The sequence below is a fragment of the Gymnoscopelus microlampas genome, assembly GCF_963454915.1.
Source record: "Gymnoscopelus microlampas genome assembly, chromosome: 23".
In the NCBI taxonomy this organism is placed as follows: Eukaryota; Metazoa; Chordata; class Actinopteri; order Myctophiformes; family Myctophidae; genus Gymnoscopelus; species Gymnoscopelus microlampas.
In genome coordinates, this window is record NC_139960.1 from 27,507,632 (window position 1) to 27,535,322 (window position 27,691).

General features: G+C 42.3%; 1 protein-coding gene across 1 annotated transcript; it reads left to right on the forward strand.

Annotated features, from left to right (window-relative positions):
• Positions 1-499: 499 nt before the first annotated feature.
• gnai1 (guanine nucleotide binding protein (G protein), alpha inhibiting activity polypeptide 1) lies at positions 500-27,452 on the forward strand. Its single transcript, XM_084050088.1, has 9 exons — positions 500-1,055; positions 13,347-13,389; positions 14,964-15,105; positions 16,306-16,463; positions 18,625-18,753; positions 20,802-20,931; positions 21,988-22,141; positions 23,110-23,340; positions 26,094-27,452. Exons 1-8 carry the CDS (start codon positions 938-940, stop codon positions 23,298-23,300), a joined length of 1,065 nt encoding a protein of 354 aa, XP_083906214.1. The 5' UTR covers positions 500-937; the 3' UTR covers positions 23,301-23,340; positions 26,094-27,452.
• Positions 27,453-27,691: the final 239 nt, after the last annotated feature.

Consider the following 27,691-nt stretch of genomic DNA (forward strand, 5'->3'; position numbering starts at 1 on the left):
CCCCAATGGAAACAAGCCATAGTGATCTATGTCAGGGGTTTTCAACCAGTGGTCCGGGGACCACCAGTGGTCCTTGAGGGGGTTCCAGGGGATCCCCAGCCAAATTAATAGTTAGCAACCAAATTGACCCTTATGTGTCTGTAACTCTGAGAGTGTACAAATGGAACCAAATGGACCCTAACGGGTCCTTGTGTACACTCTCAGAGTTACATGAACACTGATGATGGTGATACAGTGTAGATTGGGACCCCCAAGAAATCTAAATGGTTGAGTCCCTGGCACATCTTTTGAAATGGGGGTCCCTGGGCTAATATGTGTCAATCTGGGGGTCCTTGGCGCGCAAAAGGTTGAAAACCACTGATCTATGTGATCATACTAGCCATCAATAAAAAGTGAAGCGGGCTCGCTTCTTTTGGGCTTGCTTTCAATGACCCGGTTGCTTATTTCTCTTGCAATACATGGCAACACTGATCGACATCTCTCACAACGCGCACAGCAGCAGCAGCAGCAGGAGCAGTTTTATTCCAGCGTTGCAGCGAATGGAGGCTTGACGCTCTGTAAGGAGAGACACAGCGATCTGCCGAGGGATTTATCTAATTGTGTTTTAATCATCAATCAAAGAGCTGCTTCCGATGCAACGACCGAGATTACACTGATTCGTTTTAGTAGGTGTTTAGAAGAAAAGATCCACCTGTTTTCAGCCTTTTCTTTCTTTTCTTTTCTAACAGTCTTAGAAAAAGAGACACATTGCTGTCATAATAGGGCGTGCGCGCGGGTCTCATTCGGGGAGCAGTTTTTAACCCTTGAATGTGGGTATTTTAGTCCATTTTATCGGGGTTTTATTGTTTTTTTTTTGGTACACCACCCTCCCGTCCCCCCCAAAAGCACCCACTGTGAGGATCGCCCACTGTGAGGAGCACCCACCGTGAGGATCATCATGGGGTGCACGCTGAGCACGGAGGACAAGGCGGCGGTGGAGCGCAGCAAGATGATCGACAGGAACCTGCGGGACGACGGAGAGAAGGCGGCCAGGGAGGTCAAGCTGCTGCTCCTAGGTACATGAACTTCACCATGTTACTGTTTAAAGAGCAGATCTACAAGTACACACCATGTTACTGCCTCTAAGAGCAGATCTACAAGTACACACCATGTTACTGCCTCAAAGAGCAGATCTACAAGCAGTGGTGGGAACAGTACGCGTGTTTTAGTAAAAGTATCAATATTGCGCTGTAGAAATACCCTGTTACAAGTAAAAGGTCAGGAATGTAAAATGTACTTGAGTAAAAAAATTACGAAAGTATTGGCATCAAAATGTCCCATGTCACAAGTTTCCAAATGTATACAAATGCTTTGAAAATAGCCGATCTACAAGTATACATCAAGCTGAAGTGGTAATGTGTTTTGTAATAATAATCTAAATGTAACAAGTGTAACTAAAGTTTTAAAAAAATTGTAATGGAGTAAAAGTAAAATATTTGCCTCTGAGATGTAGTGGAGTAGAAGTAAAAGTACAGAAAATTGGAAATACTACAAAGTGAAGTTAAAAAAAAAACTCAAAATTGTACTTGAGTACAGTACTCGAGTACATGTATCTCGTTACTTTACTTACCACCACTGCAAAGAAAGAACAGATCGGCTTGTAGATCTGTTCTTTTCGGCAAGCGACATTAACAGCCATCCGAGGCTTTTAATCCACATTCACCGTCATGACTTTTGCCCCGTTGCGTTGACATCAGCTCGATACAAAGTATCCTGCTTTGTCTCTGCAACAAATGGTCGCATAATGGATCATTGTCATCGACTAAACCCTCTCAACAATGGTTACATTTCCTCTCCCGTCCACTCTCCACTCTGTGTGCACACCACCATCTGTATTCTGTAGAGGCCTATGCTCAGTGGTGGAAAGTAACTAAGTACATTTACTCAAGTACTGCACTTAAGTACACTTTTTGAGGTATTTCAGAGTATTTCTACATTGTGGTATTGATACTTTTACCCAAGTAAACAATTTGAGTACTTTATCCACCACTGGCCTATGTTTAATTAACGTAGGGGAATGGCCTAACACAGAAAGTGAATGGTGTAATGTTACAACAACACACACTCAAAAAGCACAATAACTTTAATTTGAAAATGCTATAAACATGCCATGGAAATGGGTTATCAATTAGTGTGTACTTAAGAAAGCGTTTAGAAGATGCAGACGTGTGTGTGTGTGTGTGTGTGTGTGTGTGTGTGTGTGTGTGTGTGTGTGTGTGTGTGTGTGTGTGTGTGTGTGTGTGTGTGTGTGTGTGTGTGTGTGTGTGTGTGTGTGTGTGTGTGTGTGTGTGTGTGTGTGTGTGTGTGTGATATTGAATTGAATTGAATTGAATTGTGTGATATTATGCATGTGATTTTACAGGCCAGTGCTGTAAACTTATTGCTCATACTTGCTTGCATGAGGAAAATTTTTCCCCTTGACGATATAGATTGGGTGAAAAACTTTTCCATCAGGCTCTCAGTAAGAGCGCCTTAGGAACTGTTGACATGCACACACACAGACACATGGTATGTGGGTTACCAGGACAAAATGCTCTCAATCCACTACAACTAAAATGGCCAACAGAGAGAGAGGCCATGGCTGTGGCTTTTCAGAGCAAACATACGATTGTTAATCAGAATTAATTTGTATTCTTTTCACGGTTTCATGTTACCATTTCCTCTTCACTTTTATCCGATTTGGGGAAATATAAGACATATTGTACTACATTGGATCAGTTGTTGGAAACAACTGTATGAGTGTTCTGTTACTGGGCTTTTGTGTGAGCAGTCAGCACCCATACATTTTTCTTTAATAGCTCCAATGCATTCCTCAGGTTCTTGCAGGACAGACGGGGCTAGTCGATTCAAAGCAAGCAAGTTGGGTCAAGTTTTAGCTGCCTTGCTGCAGGGCGGAACATGGGTTATTATTATCACCCATCATACAGACGACATAGATTTTTGCAGACACAAAATACCTGACATTCTAGTGTTTCTGTGTGTTTGTGTGTAGAGGGAATGTGTCTTCATTAATTAATTAATGAATATATATATATATATATATATACACGCACTCACACACACTTTACACACATACAACTTATCGCAGACTGCGTGTCAAGTCCTGATGCCCTTTTTAACCCTTTAAGACCTGGAACGCATCTGTGTCATTTTAGATTTCTTTGGCTATTCAAAAATAGCAGATCTACAAGCTCATAGCGCGGCACCGAGTGCCGCGCTATGAGCTTGTAGATCTGCTATTTTTGAAAAATCGCGAACATTTTTGCAATTCATTGAATATATATATATTTTTACAGCAAACATTTGTAACTCAAGTCTTTGCTTCTGGGGGTCCCTGGAACAAAATATTTTCGCGGCCAAATACGTATCATTTTGGGGGTCCTTGACATGAAAAAGTTTGAGAACCACTGATATAGAGACATTAGTGTTTTTTTCAAAAAACTGATTTAGAAGACATTTTGCAGAATCGGAACCTCAGGCCGTAATGGCTTAAGTTGTATGCTATGGTGTGTCGCTATGGGGTGGACATTTTGGCACCACGGCATGCCGTTTGTCTTTTATCCATTCAGTTGGTAGCCAGGTAACGCTCACACAGCCTGTTCAGGTTACTGGCAGAGAAGTGATGTAACATGCAGCCAGGCAGCCAGCGACTCCGGGAGAAAGGAACACAGTACCCAGTAAGATGAGCGCGCTGCTAATGACTAAAGCATTAAAAATGGAAAAGCTCCACACTGCAGCGAAGCCAGAGAGAGCAGACCGGAGTGGGAATCCGCTTTATTTACCTTGACGGTAAACATTAAGTGTTCTCGTTCCGTTTGCAGCACAGATAACTGCTTCTCTCCCTGAAATATGAATGTCTCCTCTTTTTACGATCCCATGGCCATAAAAATCTGTTGGTATTTGTTAGCAACGAGGGGTAAGCATGACCGCAGAAAGGAGTCAAACTACTGTTTGAAAACCTTTTTTAAAGCTTTTTTCTAGTTGACTCAGGGTGGTCACCTAGTCAGTTTGCGGCAATGTGTATGTTTAGAGTAAAGGCTTGGTATGGTAGCTGGTTCTGGCAGTGGGTGTTTTTTGTGGTGGGACAGCTGGTTCTGCAGAACCGCCTGTAATGGGTTCAGACCTGAAGCCTCATTTATACGCCGTTGTACAACTGTGTCACTCGCCGAGAATAACGGATTTTCAACTGAAAATAGAAAATATATTTCAGTTGATTGTCACTCAGCGAGCGAAGAAGTATAATTAAGGAGTGAGCTGCTGTCTGTACCAGTAGCAACATGAAATCATCACGCTGACACTGAGGCCTTCATTTGCATGAAAAGTGATTTGTGTGCGTGTGACTGTGTGTGTACACGCATGTAAACACACCTTAAAGTTCGAACAGGCTTGACAGCCTCAGGTCCTCCCCCTGCAGTTGGTGAACCTGGTATTTCTTACGGAAAACCTGTCATTTCTACTGAAAAACTGGATTATTTCCAATTTAGGCTAACTGTCAAACTTTTAATTGACACTAATTTTATCCCACCGTCTCCAAGCCTCAGTTTCCCTACTATTAGTGTCTAAAATGGATCATAATCTCCCCAGCCTAATTAATCTAGCTATAATTGTTTTAGTGGGACATTGTAGAAAGGTTTTTGTGAATAGTCTTAGATGGAATAGACCTTTCCCTAGCATTTCATCCTCCTGTTTTATGGTTCATACTGTGTGCCACTGACATTACTTTACAGCAGTAGTTTCTCACATTGAAGATTAAACATGGAAACGACCTGCATTCCTTGGTCACTGTCCCACCGTTAGCTATCTCACTCAGAGTACATTGGTCTGTGCCAACGCGAGCTGGAAACAATCTATTAGCCATTGATGTGCTTTTTGTGCTTGTTTGCAGATCAATGCCAGTGATTTAGTCTGATTGTTTCCTCACTGGGTAATGCTGCCAACCAGATCCTGGAATCCTCTGAGTGACTCATACTTGAGTCCCCCAGCGGGACTGAAAGGAAAAGAAAAGAGGAATTTGATAGAGAGTGGAGGGGAGAAAATGAATCATGATGGGGAAATGAAAGTATGACTGAAAGCAAAAAACTAAACAAAAGTAAAGGAATATACTGTACAAGGGGAAGAGTGACATTCACAACAGTGAGGAGTAAACTGCCCGTCGTCATTAGCCTCTCAGTTGTACAGAGAGTCAACCCTGGGATGGATGGTGCCAGCTCAGCTATGATGACTAAAATTAAGACTAAATATACTGACAATTTCGTCAACAATTAAAAACTAGACTAATGTTAGTGAGGGACCAGTGGAGAAGATATCCAGTAGAACTAAAAGACAAGTCATTTTACGTTTGGTTGCGCTCGGGTGTTGCACTCTGAAAATAGCAGATCTACAAGCTCACAACGCGTGTAAAATCGGGTATTACGACGCCATCAAGGCACCGCCAAAATACATTTTAGTCGACTAAATCAACTGCAGATTTAGTCGACTAAAATCTTATGGTATTTAGTCGACTAAAAGTAGACAAAAACTAAAACATTTCAGATGAGTAAAAATATGACTAAAACTAAATGGAATTTTATTCAAAAGACTATGACTAAAACTAAATCAAAATTTGCTGTCAAAATCAACACTGCGCTAGTACAGCAACCTCCCCTCCCCTCCAACCACAACCCCTGCAACCTGAATCTGCTGACCCAGACGAGGGACGAGCCCTCGGCCTGACCCCCTTTTATCCACCGCGAGCTGGAATGTGAACACCGGGTCCCGAACAAAAAAGAAAACCTGTAAATGTGTTAAAATGTGGGGCCGGGGCAGGCCGGCCGGCGGACCCTGCCAGCATTACATAAAACGCTTCGAATGACTTGGCATTCGCGGCGCTGCTAATCTATAATACAGAGTAGACTCGGTAGCCATTTTAATCACGTTTGTGGCCTATGCTAGGCATTCCGCTGTTGTCATCGCGCATTCCTCACTCTCCCCTCCCTCCCTTCCCTTTTCTCTCCGCTGAGAGGAAAATCACCCAGGAGGAGATCCAGGAGGAATGATGCGTTGGTGGCAAGCGATAGAAGCAGCTCTGTTCTGTTTAAAAGGGGAGGAAAAAGAAGGCCAAGAAAAGGCTTACATATTCAACGGAGGGGGTTGGCTGGGATCGTCTCAAAAAAATTCAGCAGATCACCAGAAACAGAAAACAGCTGGTCCAGTGGTTTTTGGTCAGAGGCTGTTTTCTTTTTTTTTTTGGGGGGGGGGGGTGTATCAAAGGAGTGGGCGTGTGTAACATGACTCTGCATGAAGGCCACCGGGTCAGGAGGACTGTGTGGTTCCATATATCCTATAAAAGGCCATGTGTGCTGAATCAGGAACTCTGCATTATACCCCCCAGGCCCAGAGCAGGAGGCTTTGAAGGTGGCTGGGGCCACGCCCGTCCCTGTGATGTCACAACTTGGGAATAGACCCAAGGCGGGTCACACGCCACAGGCCTGAACTCCTCCAACCGCATCGAACACAATGCTCTTACAGAATTTGAACCCAACTTTGAACTGTTTGATAGTTAATTTTAATAATCCATGACCAAGATAACGTCTGTATTAACAAACAGCAGATACATGTATCTTCTGTTAGCAACTTGAACTGTTTGATAGTTAATTTGAACCCATTAAGACCTGAAGCCGATTCTACATAATGTCTTCTAAATCCCAACAGTTTTCTGAAAAACGTGTTTCTATATCAGTGGTGCTCAGACCTTTTCATGTCAAGGACCCCCAAAATGATATGTTTTTGGCTGCCGACCCCCATCTCAAAATATTTTGTTCCAAGGACCCCCCAGAAGCAAAGATTTGAGTTAAAAATGTTCGCTTTAAAAATATATATTCAAAGATTTGCACACATTTTCACGATTATTCAAAAATAGCAGATCTACAAGCTCGTAGAGCTTGTAGATCTGCTATTTTTGAATAGCCAAAGTGTAAAATTATGCTTTTTAGCTCAAATCAAAAAGTGACTCAGATGCGTTCCAGGTCTCAGTGGTCTTGAATTCAAACCATAGACTGTATAAATGAGATGGACAAACCCACTCCGCTGCTTTCTACAGACCGAAAATGAAGCCGATTGTTCCAAGACTAGGTCCGCCATCTTTCAATACGCGTCAGAATGAGACCAGAGCATTATTGGTTGGGTAGCTTGTCAATCAAGAGCGGGGGGCGGGGAATGAATGCTATTGGTTGTGTAGCTTGTCAATCAAATCATCCCGCCCCTCCTAGAGAATAGCCTACTTTATCGTCAATTTTATAATAAATAGGACCATAATTTAGCAAAACGCATATCCTGATGATTGAAAGGAGACTTTAAACTAGCGACTGGAAGCATATAGAATTTATGACATTTTTTATTACAGTAAGAAAATCTAGTCTAAAGTTTGTCAAAAAACCCATTCACTTGCGTTAAAATAAATTCTTTCTGACACCGCAGGTCGGCGCAGGGTAAAACAGCGCCACTCTGGCCATTTACAAGCTTCCGTGTCGGCCTCATTGTAAATATCTAAGACTTGCCCCTTGATTCAAACACAAGCTGTGTACTAACTAATTGCTTGATCTCCAGGCAGTGTAACAGTATTACACTGCCATAGACATATTTGTGTTAATATTCACAGTTGTTTGTTTGTGTAGCGTCGCAGTGTGACGCGTTGTGAGCTTGTAGATCTGCTATTTTCAGAGCGCAACACCCGAGCGCAACCAAACATAAAATGACTTTGTCTTTCAGTTCTACTGGATCTCTTCTCCACTCGTCCCTCACTAATATTTTAGTCTAGTTTTTATTTGTTGACGAAATTGTCAGTATATTTAGTCTTAATTTTAGTCATCATAGCTTAGTTTTTTCAGTTTTCAGTGAAAAAAACAACAACTAGTCAGTGAAAAAAGGTAGTCATAGTTTTAGTCGACGAAATCAACACTGTGTGGGAGTGAACTACTTTGAAAATAGAATCAACAATCAGAAAATAAAATGGAATCTTTGACAAGATTCCCAAGTTCCTCCCAAGAAGACAAGTTTTGATCAGTTAGCTCAAACTTTCCTAGGGCAGGGCGGGGGTCTTGGCTTTCGAGAGTGAGCTCATAGCTTGTCTGAAGTGGATTTTCATGAGCTCTGCTCCGCATGGCCTCGAGAGAGCCGCCGTGTGGGTATGTGAACTGAAGTGGCCGCGGCGTTCATGTGGAGTAATGTGGGCACTAGTAGAGCCAGGGAGGCTGCTGTGCCTATGCCCGCCGGCCCACCCACTGCCCCGGCCATGCTCGGCCTCACTTTAACCCATTGAGACCTGAAGCCGATTCTACATGTCTCCTAAATCTCAACAGTTTTCTGAAAAACGTATGTTTCTATATCAGTGGTGCTCAATCTTTTTCATGTCAAGGACCCCCAAAATGATATGTATTTGGCCGCCGACCCCCATCAAAATATTTAGTTCCAGGGACCCCCAGAAGCAAAGATTTGAGTTAAAAATGTTCGCTTTAAAAATATATATATTCAAAGATTTGCACACATTTTCACGTTTTTTCAAAAATAGCAGATCTACAAGCTCGTAGCGCGGCACTCGGTGCCGCGCTATGAGCTTGTAGATCTGCTATTTTTGAATAGCCAAAAGTGTAAAATAATGCTTTTTTGCTCAAATCTAAAAATGACACAGTTCCAGGTCTTAATGGGTTAACAGCATGTCTGCTGGCAGTAATGCCCCCCCCCCCCCCCCCCCCCCCCCCACCACCACCACCACCTCCCTCCTGGGACCACTCCGGCGACGCAACATTGGCACTTAATTAAAACGATGTGTCCTCAGGTGCATCTCATCCAATTATACCCAAGGTGAGGTGCCAGTGCTCTGGTGTCAGCATGCACTCGCTGCTGCTGCAGGGCCCTGGAGGCTGTTCATAGGAATTCCATCTCTCTCTCTCCTACTGGCTTCATCGCTTCCCCTGTTTCATCTCTGATTCGCCATGTTGATTTGTGACATGGAGCGAGCCCCTCGAGACTTTTTTTTTGTGACATGTGTCAAGGACGTACTATCACAGGTTATTTGTTCAGTAACGGCGAGATGAGACGGAACTAGATTAGGGCGGTGATTTCATTATGCAAGACCAGGCCACCTCGGCTCTGCTAAGTGTATCACAGGGAAAACGAATGGTGCCACATTTTTATAATGAGTGTTTCCTCTTCCTCTCCAGGTTTAATAAACCGGGGGAAAAGCCGTTTAGGGTCATTTTAGGAGGTCCACTGGAAAATGGAAATAATTCCGTGCGTTTCAGGAGGATTGTTGTTGTTTACTTGGGGGACTATCCGTTTCCCAGTGGCTTAAAAACAGCTCCCTATTTGGAGTGCGTTTTGTGTCACTGGGGAAATGTTCATTGGCTCCCTATGACCGAGTCTGCTCCCCCGTAATATGAGCACAATAAGTGTGCATTAGCAGATCTAATATAGTTTATGGAAATAGCCATTAGGGCACATGGGATATGAGGATAATGCATGTGGTTAACAAGGGCATACATTGAAGTTAAAAAAAGAAAATTAGATTACAGAAATATTTCCTTAACCCATTAAGACCTGGAACTGTGTCATTTTTAGATTTGAGCTAAAAAGCATTATTTTACACTTTGGGCTATTCAAAAATAGCAGATATACAAGCTCGTAGCGCGGCACCGAGTGCCGCGCTACGAGCTTGTAGATCTGCTATTTTTGAAAATTCGTGAAAATGTGTGCAAATCTTTGAATATATATTGTTGTAAAGCAAACATTTTTAACTCAAATCTTTGCTTCTGGGGGTCCCTGGAACAAAATATTTTGATGGGGGTCCGTGGCCAAATGCATATCATTTTGGGGGTCCTTGACATGAAAAAGATTGAGCACCACTGATATAGAAACATACATTTTTCAGAAAACTGTTGGGATTAAGGAGACATGTAGAATCGGCTTCAGGTCTCAATGGGTTAAGGGCACAATCGCATCCATATTACCAGTCACAGAGATGCTGTGTACTGTAGATGCAGTAGTAAATATAGATTTCCAAATCTAAATGTTTCTCACACACTCAGCCACGCTAGTCGTTGCCATGGAAGTGTGACGTTTGAGAGAGAGGGAGAGGGAGAGAGAGTGAGCCTCAAAGTCGCCATGTAAAGGCAGGATCCTCCCTAATCGCTCACTCTGTCCTCCCATTGCAGGGTTTTGCATATCATTAAAGTAGAGTTACGCATATCCAATCCACTTAGTGGCGTCTCTCGCTTCCTGAGGTGACTCGTAGCATTGTCACCAGTAACCTATTTAATCATCAAGTCAATTGCGTGGTACTTAAAGACGGAAGCCCATGAAGGCAAAAAAAGGAGTGCTGTTCATTTAACCCATTGAGACCTGAAGCCGGTTCTACATGTCTCCTAAATCTCAACAGTTTTCTGAAAAACGTATGTTTCTATATCAGTGGTTGCTCAATCTTTTTCATGTACCCCCAAAATGATATGAATTTGGCCGCGGACCCCCATCAAAATATGTTGTTCCAGGGACCCCCCAGAAGCAACGATTTGAGTTAAAAATGTTTGCTTTAAAAAATATATATATTCAAAGATTTGCACACATTTTCACTATTTTTCAAAAATAGCAGATCTACAAGCTCGTAGCGCGGCACTTGGTGCCGCGCTATGAGCTTGTATATCTGCTATTTTTGAATAGCCCAAAGTGTAAAATAATGCTTTTTAGCTCAAATCTAAACATTCCAGGTCTTAAAGGGTTAAAGTTTTGCCTGCCAATTGATTCAATTCTTTCTTTCTTTCTTTCTTTTTCCTTTATTTATTCAGGGAAGCCCATTGAGAGCAAGCTCTCTTTTTCAAGGACGCCCTGATAACAGCATATAAAATACACACATAATGAGAAACGATCACAATTGAATCACATTACAATGTCACAGATGCAAATAAACATAGTGTTACATGAAACAGGTGCAGCCACTATGTAGTGTGTCCTCAAGAAGCACCCTGAATGTCACTATTGAGACCAATCGCACCAGTTTCAGAGAGTCCTGAAGTTTGTTCCATTTGTGTGGAGCATAATACACAAATGCAGTTTTTCCTTGTTCGCTGCTCTTACGCGGACTGGTATATCTAATGTGTGTTTGTGAACGTGTTGAGTGTCCAGTAACCTTTTGGTTCCAAAGTCAACGTTCTCCTTTAGGAAATGGCCAGTGCGAACACGCCATTTGACCTAAGTCAGATGGCTTGAAGTGAAATGAGCTCGAGCGAATAGTCCATGTAGGACATGACAGAAGGGAATGTGAGTGACATGATGACTGATAATGAGGCCTCTCTGTGACCTGATGTGTGACCTATACATAATACGTACATGGCTTCAAATCATTCTCAATGCTCTAAAATGCACTTGTGTCAGTTCATTCTGATCTAAGGCTGTTATGCGTATCTGTGTCACCTTTTTGATTTGAGCTAAAAAGCATTATTTTACACTTTGGCTATTCAAAAATAGCAGATCTACAAGCTCATAGCGCGGCACTCGGTGCCGCGCTATGAGCTTGTAGATATGCTATTTTTGAAAAATTATGAAAATGTGTGCAAATCTTTGAATACATATTGTTTTAAAGCAAACATTTTGAACTCAAATCTTTGCTTCTGGGGGGTCCCTGGAACAACATATTTTGAGATGGGGGTCGGCGGCCAAATACATATCATTTTGGGGGTCCTTGACATGAAAATGTTTGAGCACCACTGATATAGAAACATAGGTTTTTCAGAATACTGTTGGTATTTGGAAGACATTTTGTAGAATCGGCTTCAGTTCTTAATGGGTTAAAGCACTGCACCGCCAATAAAAGCAGAGGTCTTGCCACAAGAAAAGGTTGTTATCCAACATTTACCCACTTGCTGGAGTAGTGCTGTAATGTTTATTCCCAGGGTTATGAAGAGTTTCTTACCCCAGAATATGAACAAACACTACTAATATTTAATTGTTGGTAATAAGTAGCCATGTACTGTATAACTGATTAACCCATTAAGACCTGAAGCCGAATCTACAAATGTCTTCTAAATCCCAAAAGTATTCTGAAAAACGTATGTTTCTATATCAGTGGTGCTCACTTTTTCATGTCAAGGACCCCCAAAATGATATTTATTTGGCCGCTGACCCCCATTTCAAAATATGTTGTTCCAGGGACCCCCAGAAGCAAAGATTTGAGTTACAAATGTTCGCTTTAAAAAATATATATTCAAAGAATTGCACAAGTTTTCACGAATTTTCAAAAATAGCAGATCTACAAGCTCGTAGCTTTTAATTTTTTTTTTTTTTAGCTCAAATCAAAAAATGACACAGATGCGTTCCAGGTCTTAATGGGTTTAATCAACTCTGAGCTGTATGGTTATGGTAAAATAACTAGAGCTACGCGGCCCTCACTTCTAGTAGCCTGGCCCGCACATCGGAGACCGAGACAGTAGAGATGTTTTTTTTTTTCGTCAGCCTAATCCACGTGTACACGTGTATTATCCATCTAACCGTATTAGATGATCCATTTGTTTTTATGCTGCTGTTCTGTCATGTGACATTCAGTGTAGGCTGCTGTAATATTTGCGAGTGAGCAGGCTATTGTAACTTCAGGACAACTGTGCTGCTCAACTATTTTGAGCAGACTGATGAAAGCCTAGTTTTCAACGGCTGTACATTGGGGCGGAACACATTTTTGGTGGGCCAGACGTTGTTTTTTTTTACCAACGCACGCTTAACAAAAAAAAAAGAAACGCCAATTCCCTCCTTAGTATAGACGACAGCAACACGTTCTTAAAATGACTAGTCGGTGTTACACCAAATGTGTTAAGTTGTCCGATTCTGTGACTTGTCTTCAGTGCAGTTGGTAGGACGCGACGCCGCGACGGCAAGTAAACTGAATTCGATGGGTAAACAAATATGGTGTAACTGGGATGTGGTTCCGCCACTTGATCATCCCCAGCCAATCACAGATCGCAGTAACAAACAGGACATCGTAGCATCGCCACAACGGGAGCGTGGAAATAAGCCAATGGCTTACCTTTCACCACTGATAGCTTTGTGTCACATGTTAAGATTCCATCCATGTATTGGAGACCCAGTTTTCCACTCTGAACGTGTCTTTTATGTGCTTAACCACATTAATTGGTGTAGAGGGAAAAAAAGGCCCAAGTATAGACTCCCGAGGGACCCCGGTACCCATGTGTATGTATAGTTAATGATGTCCATCAACTCACTCCCCCTTTCTTCTCCTCCTCTTTGTGTTCTCTCCATCCCCTCCTTTCTTCTCCTCTTTGCTTTCTTAGGTGCCGGTGAATCGGGGAAGAGCACAATTGTCAAGCAGATGAAGTGAGTCCATTTTGCTGCTATGTAAATTAACCCATTGAGACCTGAAGCCGATTCTACATGTCTCCTAAATCTCAACAGTTTTCTGAAAAACGCATGTTTCTATATCAGTGGTGCTCAATCTTTTTCATGTCAAGGACCCCCAAAATGATATGTATTTGGCCGCGGACCCCCATCAAAATATTTTGTTCCAGGGACCCCCAGAAACAAAGATTTTAGTTAAAAACGTTCGCTTTAAAAATATATATATTCAGAAGATTTGCACACATTTTCACGATTTTTCAAAAATAGCAGATCTACAAGCTCGTAGCGCGGCACTCGGTGCCGCGCTATGAGCTTGTATATCTGCTATTTTTGAATAGCCCAAAGTGTAAAATAATGCTTTTTAGCTCAAATCTAAAAATGACACAGTTCCAGGTCTTAATGGGTTAAAACAACTTTTTTTTCTCCATCCATCCTTTTTGCACCGATCCATCAAGACTATTGCCATCAGATATGAGTAACGGTATGGTACAAGGTGGTCCTTTTCGATGGATATGCATATAAACGGCGGCGTTATGGTCTTTGAATCTCAACGCAAACGAGAATAAATCACAATACAAACGAGAATGATGACTCATGAGTTATACAGGGCACACCACAACGCAGTAGAATGGACAACAGTGACTCTAAATAGGCTTGCAGCTAGTGATGTAACTATTCATCATGTGAAAGAAACGATTAAAATGTGTGACAATTTTACCCATTAAGACCTGAGGCCGATTCTCCCAAGTCTTCTAAATCCCAACGGTTTTCTGAAAAACTTATATTTCTATATACTGATATAGAAATATACGTTTTTGTCATGCCAAGGACCCCCGAAATTATGTGTATTTGGCCGCCGACCCCATCTCAAGATATTTTGTTCCAGGGACCCCCAGAAGCAAAGCTTTGAATAAAAAATGTGCGCTTTAAATGAATATATATATTCAAAGATTTGCACACATTTTCACGATTTTTCAAAAATAGCAGATCTACAAGCTCATAGCGCGGCACTCGGTGCCGCGCTATGAGCTTGTATGTCTGCTATTTTTGAATAGCCAAAGTGTAAAATAATGCTTTTGAGCTCAAAAAAAAAAATGACACATATGCCTTCCAGGTCTCAATGGGTTACATCTGTGGAATTAGAAAATGAATCTCGATGCTCTTTTTAAGTACGTGAAATGTTTTGAGTTTGCTTGTTCACTGCACACGCTCGCTCACATGCACGCGCGCCGTACTACAGAGTATAAATTAGGCTTTAGCACTAAACTGTGAACGCAGCACTACACCTCCTTGTTTATCGTGGCGCAACAACGGGGGAGTACCAAAATAATCGCCCCAAAACACAGTCGCCCCGGTGCAAACCCGGCGGTATTACAGGCAAATCGGTGGTATATAGAATGGGGGCGAGCCTTCCCGTTATCTTATGGACTACTGTCATTTGTTTTCCGAGGCGAACTTGTCCGCCCAGCCCAACACTTACAGGTTGGTCAAAAATACTGTTGTAGTCCCTGGAATAAGTTCCTTTTTGAATTAACACTCTCCTCTCTCTTCAGAATCATTCATGAGGCCGGTTACTCGGAGGAAGAGTGCAAGCAGTACAAAGCTGTGGTCTACAGCAACACCATCCAGTCTATTATTGCCATCATCAGAGCCATGGGCCGCCTCAAGATCGACTTTGGAGACGCTGCCAGAGCTGTGAGTATAAACTCAACTGAAACCTAGACTTGCGGGCCCTTTTTAATACCTACTATACTGTATATTCAGTGTGACATCGCCAGGAATCTTTCCTTGGGAGGGCAGGGGGGGGGGGCAAACTAGTGTATGCTCAGCGTCCCAATGTGAACACAACAGAGTTTGTTTTTGCGGTTGCCTCCTGCTGTTGAACACGAGGAAGTATGAGAAACAATAATTGGGATAATTTGACCCCCCACGTGTCGTCTCCGGTAATAAACAGCCTCCAAAATGTGTTGACATTTCATTTCAGTTTAAAAATAGGGCCGGGCCGGGCTATCGCGTTAATTTCTATTAATTAATTACAGAAAAATGATCGTGTTAAAAAAAATAAAACACGATGCGGTGCGGGTCACATGCACACGATTTTTAATAATTAATGAAACCACTATAAAACAACAGTATCAACAACACACTCTACCAGCCTCGAATGGTGGAAAATAGCAGATCTACAAGCTCACAATGCCTTGTGCTTGTAGATCGGCTATTTTCACATGGTTACTGCATGTTTTATAATAATAATCGTAATCTACAAAGTAACTAAGTTTTCAAACAATTGTAGTGGAGTAAAAGTACAATATTTGCCTCTTAGATGTAGTGGAGTTACTGGAGTTGAAGTAAAAGTATTAGAAATTGGAAATACTCGATAGTCAAGTGCAAATACCTCAACATTGTACTTAAGTACAGTTCTTGAGTACATGTACTTAAAGACGTATGCCAAAATCCATTTGAAAAAATAGCTTTTCACTGTTCTCAGGTCAAATATTGATATGCGATTAAAATGCGATTAATTGCGATTCATTAATTACAAAGCCTCTAATGAATTAGATTAATTTTTTTAATTGAGTCCCAGCCCTAGTTAAAAATGGGCTGTTAGGGGTCCGTTTGACAGGTGTTTCAGAGTTAACCCATTGATACCTGGAACGCATCTGTGTCACTTTAGCTTCCTTTGGCTATTCAAAAATAGCAGATATACAAGCTCGTAGCGCGGCACCGAGTGCCGCGCTACGAGCTTGTAGATCTGCTATTTTTGAAAAATCGTGAAAATTATTTTTTAGTATTTTTTTCCGAAAAACTGTTGGGATTTAAAAAATGTTTAGAAGCGGCCTCAGGTCTTAATGGGTTAAATGAACACTCTCACCCCTCTCCCCGCTTCTCTCACAGGACGACGCGAGGCAGCTGTTTGTGCTGGCCGGCTCGGCGGAGGAGGGCTTCATGACGGCGGAGCTGGCCGGGGTCATTAAGCGTTTGTGGAAGGATGGAGGGGTTCAAGCCTGCTTCAGCCGCTCCCGAGAGTACCAGCTCAATGACTCGGCAGCATAGTGAGTCACGCGCGCACACACACACACACACACACACACACACACACACACACACACACACGCACACGCACACGCACACACAGAGAGGCAATTTAGACAACAGTGTCACCATGACAGTGAGTCATTCACACATAAGATCCACACATCCAAAAACGCCACAATCCCAGACATGGCAGCCGTCCTGACCTCTCTCACACACACACACAGTGGTGTAAAGTAACTAAGTACATTTACTCAAGTACTGTACTTCAGTACAATTGTGAGGTAGTGTTACTTTGCTGGAGTATTTCCAATTGTCTATACTTCTACTCCACTACATCTCAGAGGCAAATATTGTACTTTTACTCCACTACAGTTATTTGAAAACTTTAGTTACTTTGCAGATATAAATTATTACATTATAAAACATACATTAACCACTTTAGCCCTATTTTATACCTAGGCTATTTGAAAATAGCAGATCTACAAGCTCACAACGCGTCGCATCGCGACACGTTGTGAGCTTGTAGATCTGCTATTTTCAAACATTTTAGTACTTTTACTTTTGGTACTTTAAGTACATTTTGATACCAATACTTTGGTACTTTTACTCAAGTAAATTGTGAATTCTGGACTTTCACTTGTAACGGAGTATTTCTACATTGCAGTATTGATACTTTTACGTAAGTGAAACAATTGGGTACTTTTCCACCACTGCTCACACAACCCTGAGTCACTCTTGCTTTTAATGATATGCTGAAGGTCTGTCCAGGGCCTTCTGCAGGCCAATAAATCCCCAAGCAACGGTCCTGCTTAGATAGGCTGTGTGTCCCAGTCAGACACTCGCAAGACTCCTACTGCACCTCAGTCAAACATTTTGTCTACCTCAACAAACATTCGGGGAGCTTGATGGCTGCCATGCGTCCGTCTAACGCCTGAACTTGGAGAGAGAGCCATTAAGTCTTTGACCTCAACGTTTGGAATGTTTTCAAGGCTAGCAAGATCGGGCAAAATTGGAGCCCCCCCCCCCCCCCCCCCCTTAACCTCCCTCCTGCTAAACGCCTCATTTATTTGTTGAAACATTTAGAATGCTGTGTTGTGTGCAAGGGTCTTTGGTGTTAGAACAAATGATGTCATCACAGGGCAGCTCCTGTGTTTGTTTGGTAGAAACCCCCCCCTTGCCTTGTTTTGCAGCGAAAGAAGAAACGTCACCATTTCCCCTGTTGGCACAGAGAACTGCAGTTTGTTGTGCCAGGGATTACACTATACAAATGGTTTCCAGCGGGGGGGGGGGGGTCATTAAGGGAAATAACTTCACTTAATTTGTTTTTTTTAACTAACAAACTCCAAGGAAAGCATACAAGCTTAATTTTGGAGAATAGAATAAGAATGGAAAATATTTCCTTACGTTTACAATTCAGTATCTGTCAAAGACTTGCGTTACCTAACAGCTTTTAAAAGCCATTACAATTTGTTTGAATGTTTTACTATTTGTCATAAACACAAGTATAACTTATTCTAAATGTGGTTTTCTAAAACTCTTGTTACGTATGAGCTGTGTCATCACCCAGTGTGAGTACACCATGGTGTTAACCGTGGTTACGTGTGTAACCCAACAGTTTCTCCCAACTCATCTTTGTTTCTTTACCCGTAAGGGTCCATTTTACGCTCTCAAGAGTTAAAGATCTATCTAAGGGTCCATTTGGTATGGTTTCATTTTACACTCTCAAGAGTTAAAGATCATTTGGTTACCAACTCTTCCATCATTTTAGCTGGGGACCACCTGGAACCCCCTCAAGGACCACTGGTGGTCCCCGGGACCACTGGTTGAGAACCACTGTCATAGGGGGATTTGATAAATGCTCAGTTGTTCAGTTTGAGATGTGGAATCCAACAGAGATGTGGGAATCCGACAGAGTTTATCTGACTTGTGTGGCCCTATTGTTTCATCAACCTTGAGAATGTGTTGAGAGTTATTAGTTTTAACTGGCAGCTAAACACTTGACCTTGACACTCTCACACCCTCTCTCTCTCTCTCTCTCTCTCCCACTTGCATCCTCTCTCGCATGCCATCTCACTCCCCCTCTACTTTCTTCCTCTCTCTCTTATTTCTCACCCCCCTTCTTTCTTCCTCCCCCTTTCTTTGCTGCTTGTCTCTTTGTGTGCGCCCCCCTCTCTCCAGCTACTTAAACGACCTGGACAGGATATCCCAGGCCACCTATATCCCCACTCAGCAGGATGTCCTGAGGACCCGCGTGAAGACCACGGGCATTGTGGAGACACACTTCACATTCAAGGACCTGCATTTCAAGTAAGAAGTAACTTCCACCGTGACTCAATTAGCCCATTAAGACCTGGAACGCATCTGTGTCACTTTTTCATTTGAGCTAAAAAAAAAAAAAGCACAATTTTACACTTTGGCTATTCAAAAATAGCAGATCTACAAGCTCGTAGCGCGGCACCGAGTGCCGCGCTACGAGCTTGCAGATCTGCTATTTTTGAAAAATCGTGAAATTGCAAATCTTTGCTTCTGGGGGGACCCTGGAACAAAATATTTTGAGATGGGGGTCCGTGGCCAAATTCACTCGGCTTCATTTTGGGGGTCCTTGACATGAAAAAGTTTGAGCACCACTGATATAGAAACATGCGTTTTTCAGAAAACCGTTTAGGATTTAGAATACATTTTTGCAGAATCGGAACCTGCAGGCCTCAATGGGTTAGTTTACCTTCCTGTTAGCAGCTGTGGAGATTCCCATTGTACCGAGCACATGCATCCAGCAGTGATGGATTGTCATAATGTCTGCCACAGAGCTATGTACGGGAGTGACGCCATCGGTGATGACTCATCCAGTATCATGCGTGACCTTCAGTCGGCTTAAAGCAGACGGGAAGTGTGTGACTTTGAGCGTTTATGGTTGTTCCTTCACACAGTGTTCTTACAGAAATCTGATTTCCGTAGCCTCTTGCTCAATCGGTGGAGTGCGCCTCTGAAAAACCGCGTGATCCACATCCAAATGTAAATCATGCTTTATTACCCTTTAAGACCTGGAAGGCATCTGTGTTGAGCTAAAAAAAAAGCATTATTTTACACTTTGGCTATTCAAAAATAGAAGATCTACAAGCTCGTAGCGTGGCGCCGCGCTACGAGCTTGTAGATCTGCTATTTTTGAAAAATCGTGAAAATGTGTGCAAATCTTTGAATATTTATTATTTTAAAGCAAACATTTTTATCTAAAATCTTTGCTATTGTGGGGTCCCTGGAACAAACTATTTTGAGATGGGGGTCGGCGGGCCAAATACATATCATTTTGGGGGTCCTTGACATGAAAAAGTTTGAGCACCACTGATATCGAAACGTAAGTATTTCAGAAAACTGTTGGGCATTAGGAGACATTTGTAGAATCGGCTTCAGGTCAATGCAAATCTATGGTCCTTAGCCGGGCTCTGTGTTACATTACTGTGATAACGTACGTTAAGTATTCCAAAGCAGGCGACAAAATACCCCCGACTTCATGCCAAGCAAATGGGGAACGGAAAGTAAAGCCCCATCTGTTCTGAACATTCTGTGACACAATTCTCTCTGTGCACGATGCAACACGGAAGCGTTAACTAACTCTACTTAAAAGCCATTAGTTGCTGGCTCCTGTCCTGAAAATGCTTTTTCTACGCTACAGCGCAGAATTCAGTGAGCAAATAAATACACGGCTGTTGATACAAATATTTATCGTAGAAATGTTAACCCTTTAAGGCCGGGAAGGAAACGCATGTGTGTCATTTTAAGGTTTCTTTGGCTATTCAAAAATAGCAGATATACAAGCTCATAGCGCGGCACCGAGTGCCGCGCTATGAGCTTGTAGATCTGCTATTTTTAGAAAAATCGTGTCCCGCGGACAAATACATATTATTTTGGGCGTCCTTGACACAAAAAGTTTGAAAACCATTGTTGATAATAATGAGCAACATAAGTAAAAAAGATTATGAAAAAAAACTTAAGGAAAAAAAAACTGTTAGGATTTACAAGACATTTGTAAAACAAATTTGAATGAATTTGTAAAAAAGATTTTTGTTAAAAACTTTTGCTTAAAAAAATTATATAAATATTCAACCTAAAGATTTGCACACATTTTCACAATTTAAAAAAGAAATAGCTGATCTACAAGCTCGTAGCGCGGCACTCGGTGCCGCGCTACGAGCTTGTAGATCTGCTATTTTTATATAGCCAAAGAAATCTTAAAATGACACGGATGCGTTCCCGGTCTTAAAGGGTTAACACACACACACACACACACACACACACACACACACACACACACACACCCTTTTTATTGAGCGGCTCGTCGCTTGTTTCCCCCTCACCAGGATGTTTGACGTTGGCGGCCAGCGGTCCGAGAGAAAGAAGTGGATCCACTGCTTTGAGGGCGTCACCGCTATCATCTTCTGCGTGGCCCTCAGCGACTATGACCTGGTGCTGGCAGAGGACGAGGAAATGGTGAGCCACACACTCCTAGGGGCTGGGGGGGCAGCACCTGTCAGCGGGGAGTGTTGAACGGGAGGAGCGGGATGTAGGGTCTACATCCTCCCGGTGGGGGCTTCTTCTCACTGTAGGATGCTACGTCAGCGCCAAGCGGTGGCAGTGTTGCCAGATTCTGCGAGAGAAACAAGCAGCCAGGTCTAGGGAAAACAAGCCCAAAAGAAGCGGCTATGGGCCACTATGAGCACTTTAGACATAGACATCAGCCATTTGAAAATAGCAGATCTACAACGCGACGCGTTGTGATCTTGCAGATCTGCTATTTTCAGATAAAATCTTGGGGGGGGGGGGATTATAATAAGCAGACCTGGCAACACTGAGCAGTGGGAGGACTTAACAACAAAATTGGGAGAGAAAAGAGGGTACACATAATTGGCTACTCTTATATTAACCCATTGAGACCTGAAGCCGATTCTACATGTCTCCTAAATCTCAACAGTTTTCTGAAAAACGTATGTTTCTATATCAGTGGTGCTCAATCTTTTTCATGTTAAGGACTCCCAAAATGATATGTATTTGGCCGCGGACCTCCATCAAAATATCTTGTTCCAGGGACCCCCAGAAGCAACGATTTGAGTAAAAAATGTTCGCTTTAAAAATATATATATTCAAAGATTTGCACACATTTTCACGATTTTTCAAAAATAGCAGATCTACAAGCTCATAGCGCGGCACTCGGTGCCGCGCTATGAGCTTGTAGATCTGCTATTTTTGAATAGCCCAAAGTGTAAAATAATGCTTTTTAACTCAAATCTAAAAATGATACAGTTCCAGGTCTTAATGGGTTAAAAAAAAAAACATATTTATTTAATTGCTCCTCCTGTCTGCGGGTGCTTCCTCTTTCAATGCAGCTCAGGAGGCTTTGATGCCACAAACGGGCATTGAGAATACAGGATCATTATGCTTGGTTAGTCTATCCGTTAAAGTTCAAATGAAAAGGTCAGCACTCATTCACAGCATGCCTTTCCAGCACTAAAAAGCTTGTTGTGTTCTTTTGCTCCCTCTTTCACACAGAACCGAATGCACGAGAGCATGAAACTGTTTGACTCCATCTGCAACAACAAGTGGTTCACGGACACCTCCATCATCCTCTTCCTCAACAAGAAGGACCTGTTCGAGGAGAAAATCAAGAGGAGCCCTCTCACCATCTGCTACCCAGAATATGCCGGTGAGGCCGACGGCGCCTGTCTCGAAAAGTTTGCGTGAAAATTCTCTAGTGAAACTCGCTAGAGAATCATTAACCCATTAAGACCCGGAACGCATCTGTGTCACTTTTTGATTTGAGCTAAAAAGCATCATTTTACACTTTGGCTATTCAAAAATAGCAGATCTGCAAGCTCGTAGTGCCGCGCTACGAGCTTGCAGATCTGCTATTTTTGAAACATCGTGAAAATGTGTGCAAATCTTTGAATATATGTATATTTTTAAAGCGATCATTTTTAACTCAAATCTTTGCTTCTGGGGGTCCCTGGAACAAAATATTTTGAGATGGGGGTCCGCGGCCAAATGCATATCATTTTGGGGGTCCTTGACATGAAAAAGTTTGAGCACCACTGATATAGAAACATAAGTTTTTTTCTGAATACTGTTGGGATTTAGAAGACTTAATCAGCTTCAGGTCTTAATGGGGTAAACTAATATGAGAAATTGACCGTATGAAAGCTACACATTATGCATTGCCTTGAAATGGATGGAATCAGCCATCTGCCCCAGAAACTCCTTTTTAAACATATGGAATTGAAATATCAAGAACTTCAGGCAATTGTTTGTTCTATCTTCTCTTTTTTTCTGTTTGTTTTATGAGAACAAAGAAGGGAAAGAGCATTGTAGCAGGATGTTGTCTGCCCAGTGTCCTTTAGTCACATCTGCAAGCATATCCATTTTAAATACCTTTCCTATGCAGCGACGTCCTGTGGTTTTAGCTGTTTCTTTGGGTCAGGCTCTTAACACATGTGTATGGGGTGTTTCAGCTGTTTCTTCGGGTCAGGTTCTAACATGTACCAGGTGTTTTTTTTTGCTGTTTCTTTGGTCAGGCTCTTAACACATGTGTATGCTGTGTTTTAGCTGATTCCCCCGGGTCAGGTTCTAACATGTACGTTGCGTTTTGTTTTTTTCGTTGCCGTTTCTTCGGGTCAGGCTCTAACACGTACGAGGAGGCGGCCGCCTACATTCAGTGTCAGTTCGAGGACCTGAACAAGCGGAAGGACACCAAGGAGATCTACACGCACTTCACCTGCGCCACCGACACCAAGAACGTGCAGTTCGTCTTCGACGCCGTCACCGACGTCATCATCAAGAACAACCTGAAGGACTGCGGCCTCTTCTGAGAAGCAGACGATGGTGACAGGAGATGTCCTGATGTACCTGGTAAGGGGTGGTCCTTCCTGTGTGTGTGTGTGTGTGTGTGTGTGTGTGTGTGTGTGTGTGTGTGTGTGTGTGTGTATGTGTGTGTGGGGGCTGTCACGATTACAAATTTAAAGGTCGGGTAAGTGATTTTCTTTGGTTAAAATGAGTGTTAAATAGCTCTATATTCTGATAGTACTCATTTGCTATAGAGTGTTTGTTCAGTAAAAGGAGTCTCCTTGTCTCTCCAGCTCTTTAATAAACAGAAAATGTGTTTTTGTTTCAGTTTCATTTCCAATTTTATCCAATCAGAACAGAGAACTCAATCAGGATATAGATTAAACAAGTGAAATTGGAAGTGATGACACTAAGAAATGAGCAGGCAAAATTGGAACTGGAACACTATAAAAATGAAGCTTAAAAATGGGTACTTTCTCCTGATTGGTTGAGACCGGTTTTCCACCGGAAAATGTATTTTCTCTTTATTAAAGAGCTGGAGAGACGGGGAGACTCCTGTTACTGAACAAACACTCTATAGCAATGATTACTATCAGAATATAGTACTTTAACCTTTTAACAAAATACTTTTTGTATTAACCAAAAAATATCACTTACCCTACCTTTAATTGTCACTCAAATAATTGCGATTTAATTGTGTGTTTGGCATCAAACTTTGGCATTCTGTTTGCCTTTTAGGCTTCGTAATAAAAAATTGCACAGGCCAGATATGACAAATAACTTAAATATACAAAGAAATTATTGACATATTTAATAATTTTATACATTTGAAAATAGCTGATCTACAAGCTTTCGTGATGCGATGTAAGCTTGTAGATCTGCCATTTCTGTTTGTTTTTTTATGTTTGAAAATGTGTGAACATTTTTCAACATGGAAACGATTATGACGATTATGCAAAAATAATTGCAAAATAAATTATCTCAAATAACTGGCCTAGTTTAGGCCTAGTGTGCATGTGTGTGTGTGTGTGTGTGTGTGTGTGTGTGTATAAGGGCACATTTCTGCAATCCGCATGGCAACCACGTACACTCACCATGGCATACAAGATCTATGGTCAAAACCCAGCGGAGTCTCTCAGGAAGCATTGAGCCTACTTTATGTTTAACCATTTGAACCCAAGCGTCCCTATTCTGGGTTGAACAGTCAGCGAAACAAGCAACCAGGTCTAGGAAAACCAGACCAAAAGAAGCGACTAGGTCACATGTGCACTTTAAAGGGTAAGACCACTTTGGTAGAGGTTTGGGTTGTGTAGTTACCTTGCCATGATGTAACCCCAAAGGTGGACAAGAAATAAAAGATAATCGCTCCATTGATTAGAAATTGATAATTCAAAAATATGCTCCTCATTGACTTACATTGTACGGTAAAACAGCTCTCAAAGTCACTCTTTTAGCACATAAATGAACCAAAACAAAGCTGATTCAGGCAATATAGAACATCACCAAACCCAGTACTGTTTATTTTTTTAATAAAAATGTCAACTTCCTGTTGATTTTACTATTTGAAGATCTGGATCCGGATCAGCGGATCCAGTCCAGGTTTTCTACTTATTAAAAATGGCAAAATCAACAGGAAGTTGACATTTTTATTTAAAAAAATAACAGTACTGGGTTTGGTGATGTTTTATATTGTCTGAATCAACTTTGTTTGCGTTCGTTTATGTGCGAAAAGAGTGACTTTGAGAGCTGTTTTACCGTACAATGTAAGTCAATGAGGAGCATATTTTGAATTATCAATTTCTAATCAATGGAGCAATTATTTTCGCTTACTTGCCCACCTTTGGAGTTGCATCATGGCAAGGTACCTACACAACCCAAACCTCTACCAAAGTGGTCTTACCCTTTAACATATACATCAGCTATTTGAAAATAGCAGATCTACAAGCTCACAACGCGTCGCGACGTGCTGACTCCGGTCAACTAGGCATAGGGTTTAAGTGGTTAAACATGAATTCATGCTCAAGTAAATCAGTTAAATTCGTCACGCAAAACCATAATGTATGCTTTTATGCCAGTTACTCTATGCCCGCTACTAGTTGCGGCGTGGCTGAAGTTGACCACAGAGACGCGGCACAATCATCATTATCAGACGCTTAACGTAATTAAATCTGCAAAAAATCACTGCCTTCTTTTATTGGAGGTTTAATTAAGATTTTCTACCCCGTTTATAGATGTTTGTGAAATGATAGCGACAAGGTCGAGATGTCCTAATCCCCCTCATTAACCCATCGAGGCCTGAGGTTCCGATTCTGAAAAAAAAAATCTTCTAAATCGGTTTTCTGAGAAACGTATGTTTCTATATCAGTGGTTCTCAAACGTTTTCATGTCAAGGACCACCCAAAATGATATGAATTTGGCCAGCGGACCCCCATCTCAAAACATTTTGTTCCAGGGACCCCCAGAAGCAAAGATTTGAGTTAATGTTTGCTTTAAAAGAATATATATATATATATATATTCAAAGATTTGCACACATTTTCACGATTTTTCAAAAATAGCAGATCTACAAGCTCGTAGCGCGGCACTCGGTGCCGCGCTACGAGCTTGTCGATCTGCTATTTTTGAATAGCCCAAAGTGTAAAATAATAAGCTCAAATCTAAAAAGTGACACAGGTGCGTTCCAGGTCTTAATGGGTTAAAAAATGACCCTGTATCTCCACCCCTCCCTCCCTCCCTCCCTCCCTTTGACTCCTTTTCTTTCTCTTTATCTGCCTCTTACGCTCTCTCCCCCCCCCCCCCCCCGACTCTCCTTTCTTCCAGGAAAAAAAAAACGGAGCCAGCGCAACGTGCATTTTCTTTTTTTCGGTGGGGAAGAGGTCTGGGAGAGGATCAGTCACAACGGACGGACCGGTGCTGTACTATACGCCACTTTTAACCTGCTTTATTTATGTTGACTTTTTTTGTTTTTATTTTTTCGTCTCGGAACATTTTGAACTAGCCGTTACACCATTTTGTGTCGAATGTTTTGTTGTAAAAGCGTCAACAACACACAGCGACCCCCCCCCCCCCCCCCCTCCCTCCCGCACATATTTCTTTTTTCTTTTTATTGGTGAGAAGAAGAAGAAAAAAAGCGACAAAGGAGCCCCTGTATTTCCCGGTTTCTTTTCATCTCTCCCTCTCTGGAAAAAAAAGAAGCATTGCCGTCAGCGGGGGGGGGAACACACTTTTTTTTTTTCTCTTTCTCCCTTTCCTACAACAGTGGGGTGGGAGGTAGGCCGGGGGGGGGGGGGGGGGGGGGTTGTCGGTACTTGTGCCTTCGCATGCGTTTTTACTGTGGTCGTCGTAGCCCGAATGCTTGTTTGTTCTTTTGCCTGCTGAATTGTTCCAAACATAAGAGGTGAACCCCCCCCCCGTCATATGTTGATGTCCCTGCTTTATCTTATGTGTATGCACAACCACTGTGCTGGCGGGAGGACCCTTTCCCATTGGTCTAAAAAGGTACATGGGTCTCCATGGTGACCAACATGTAGCCACGCCCCTCTTCATATAACCCCCCCCCCCCCCCCCCCCCCCCATGACGATGGAAGGCCTCACTTGACGGCCGGTCCCACACAGTACAAACGGAGATGTAATATCGTTACATTTTAGCCTGTCAGGGATTCTGGTTTTTAAACTGTACACTAATGTATCATTCTATTCAACCGTTCGGAGAGAAAATGGTTTTGCAGAGTCGCCGGGCTTATATTACGCTCATGCGCTCAATGAACTACAAAAGGCCAGAATAGGCACATTTTACTGTATATTTTAATGTATTTGGAGGAGCGTTATTACGGAGCCTTTCGGCTTCCGACGGAAAGACTGAACCTCCGAAGAGACGGTTGTAAAAGAGGCGAAGCACGAGGTGAGAAACGGTTTGGGGTTCAAATACGGTTCTTAGGGCCTCTATTTATCAAGCCTTTCGGACTAGGGCCGCTGGCGTAGGAACAAATGTTTATCTGGTTGTTACTACTGACCTGGTCGGTGAGTTCAGCGCTGCTATGCCAGAAAGGGGTGATAAATGTGGGCCTTGGTCTGTACACCTAAAGAAACTGCCACAACTGTTTATGTGTGTATTCTCCATGGATGGAGAATCTTTGTAGACTCATCTCCCTTATTTTGCTAATAAAAAACATTTACAAATCGCACAAAATTGGTGTGTCATCATATGTATTCTCACCAGGCACGTCCTTATCAAGGTCTGTTGACCACTTGAACCCTAGCGTCCCTAATTATTCAGGCGCTAACATCTGCCGAAAATGGCAGATCTGCAAGCTCACTAAAATGTTAATCGCAGATCTATTCTAGTTGTAAGCTTGTTGGCTATGTTCGGCAAAGAGATTTTGGGTATAGGGAAATGCTATAGGATCTAATATAGAACC

Bases quoted from the DNA above. Each gene is read 5' to 3' on its own strand.
- gnai1 (XM_084050088.1), top strand. From the start codon at position 938: ATGGGGTGCACGCTGAGCACGGAGGACAAGGCGGCGGTGGAGCGCAGC. The intron at 16,464-18,624 runs GTGAGTCACGCG...CCCTCTCTCCAG, and splicing joins CTCAATGACTCGGCAGCATA to CTACTTAAACGACCTGGACA. The intron at 20,932-21,987 runs GTGAGCCACACA...TCTTTCACACAG, and splicing joins TGGCAGAGGACGAGGAAATG to AACCGAATGCACGAGAGCAT.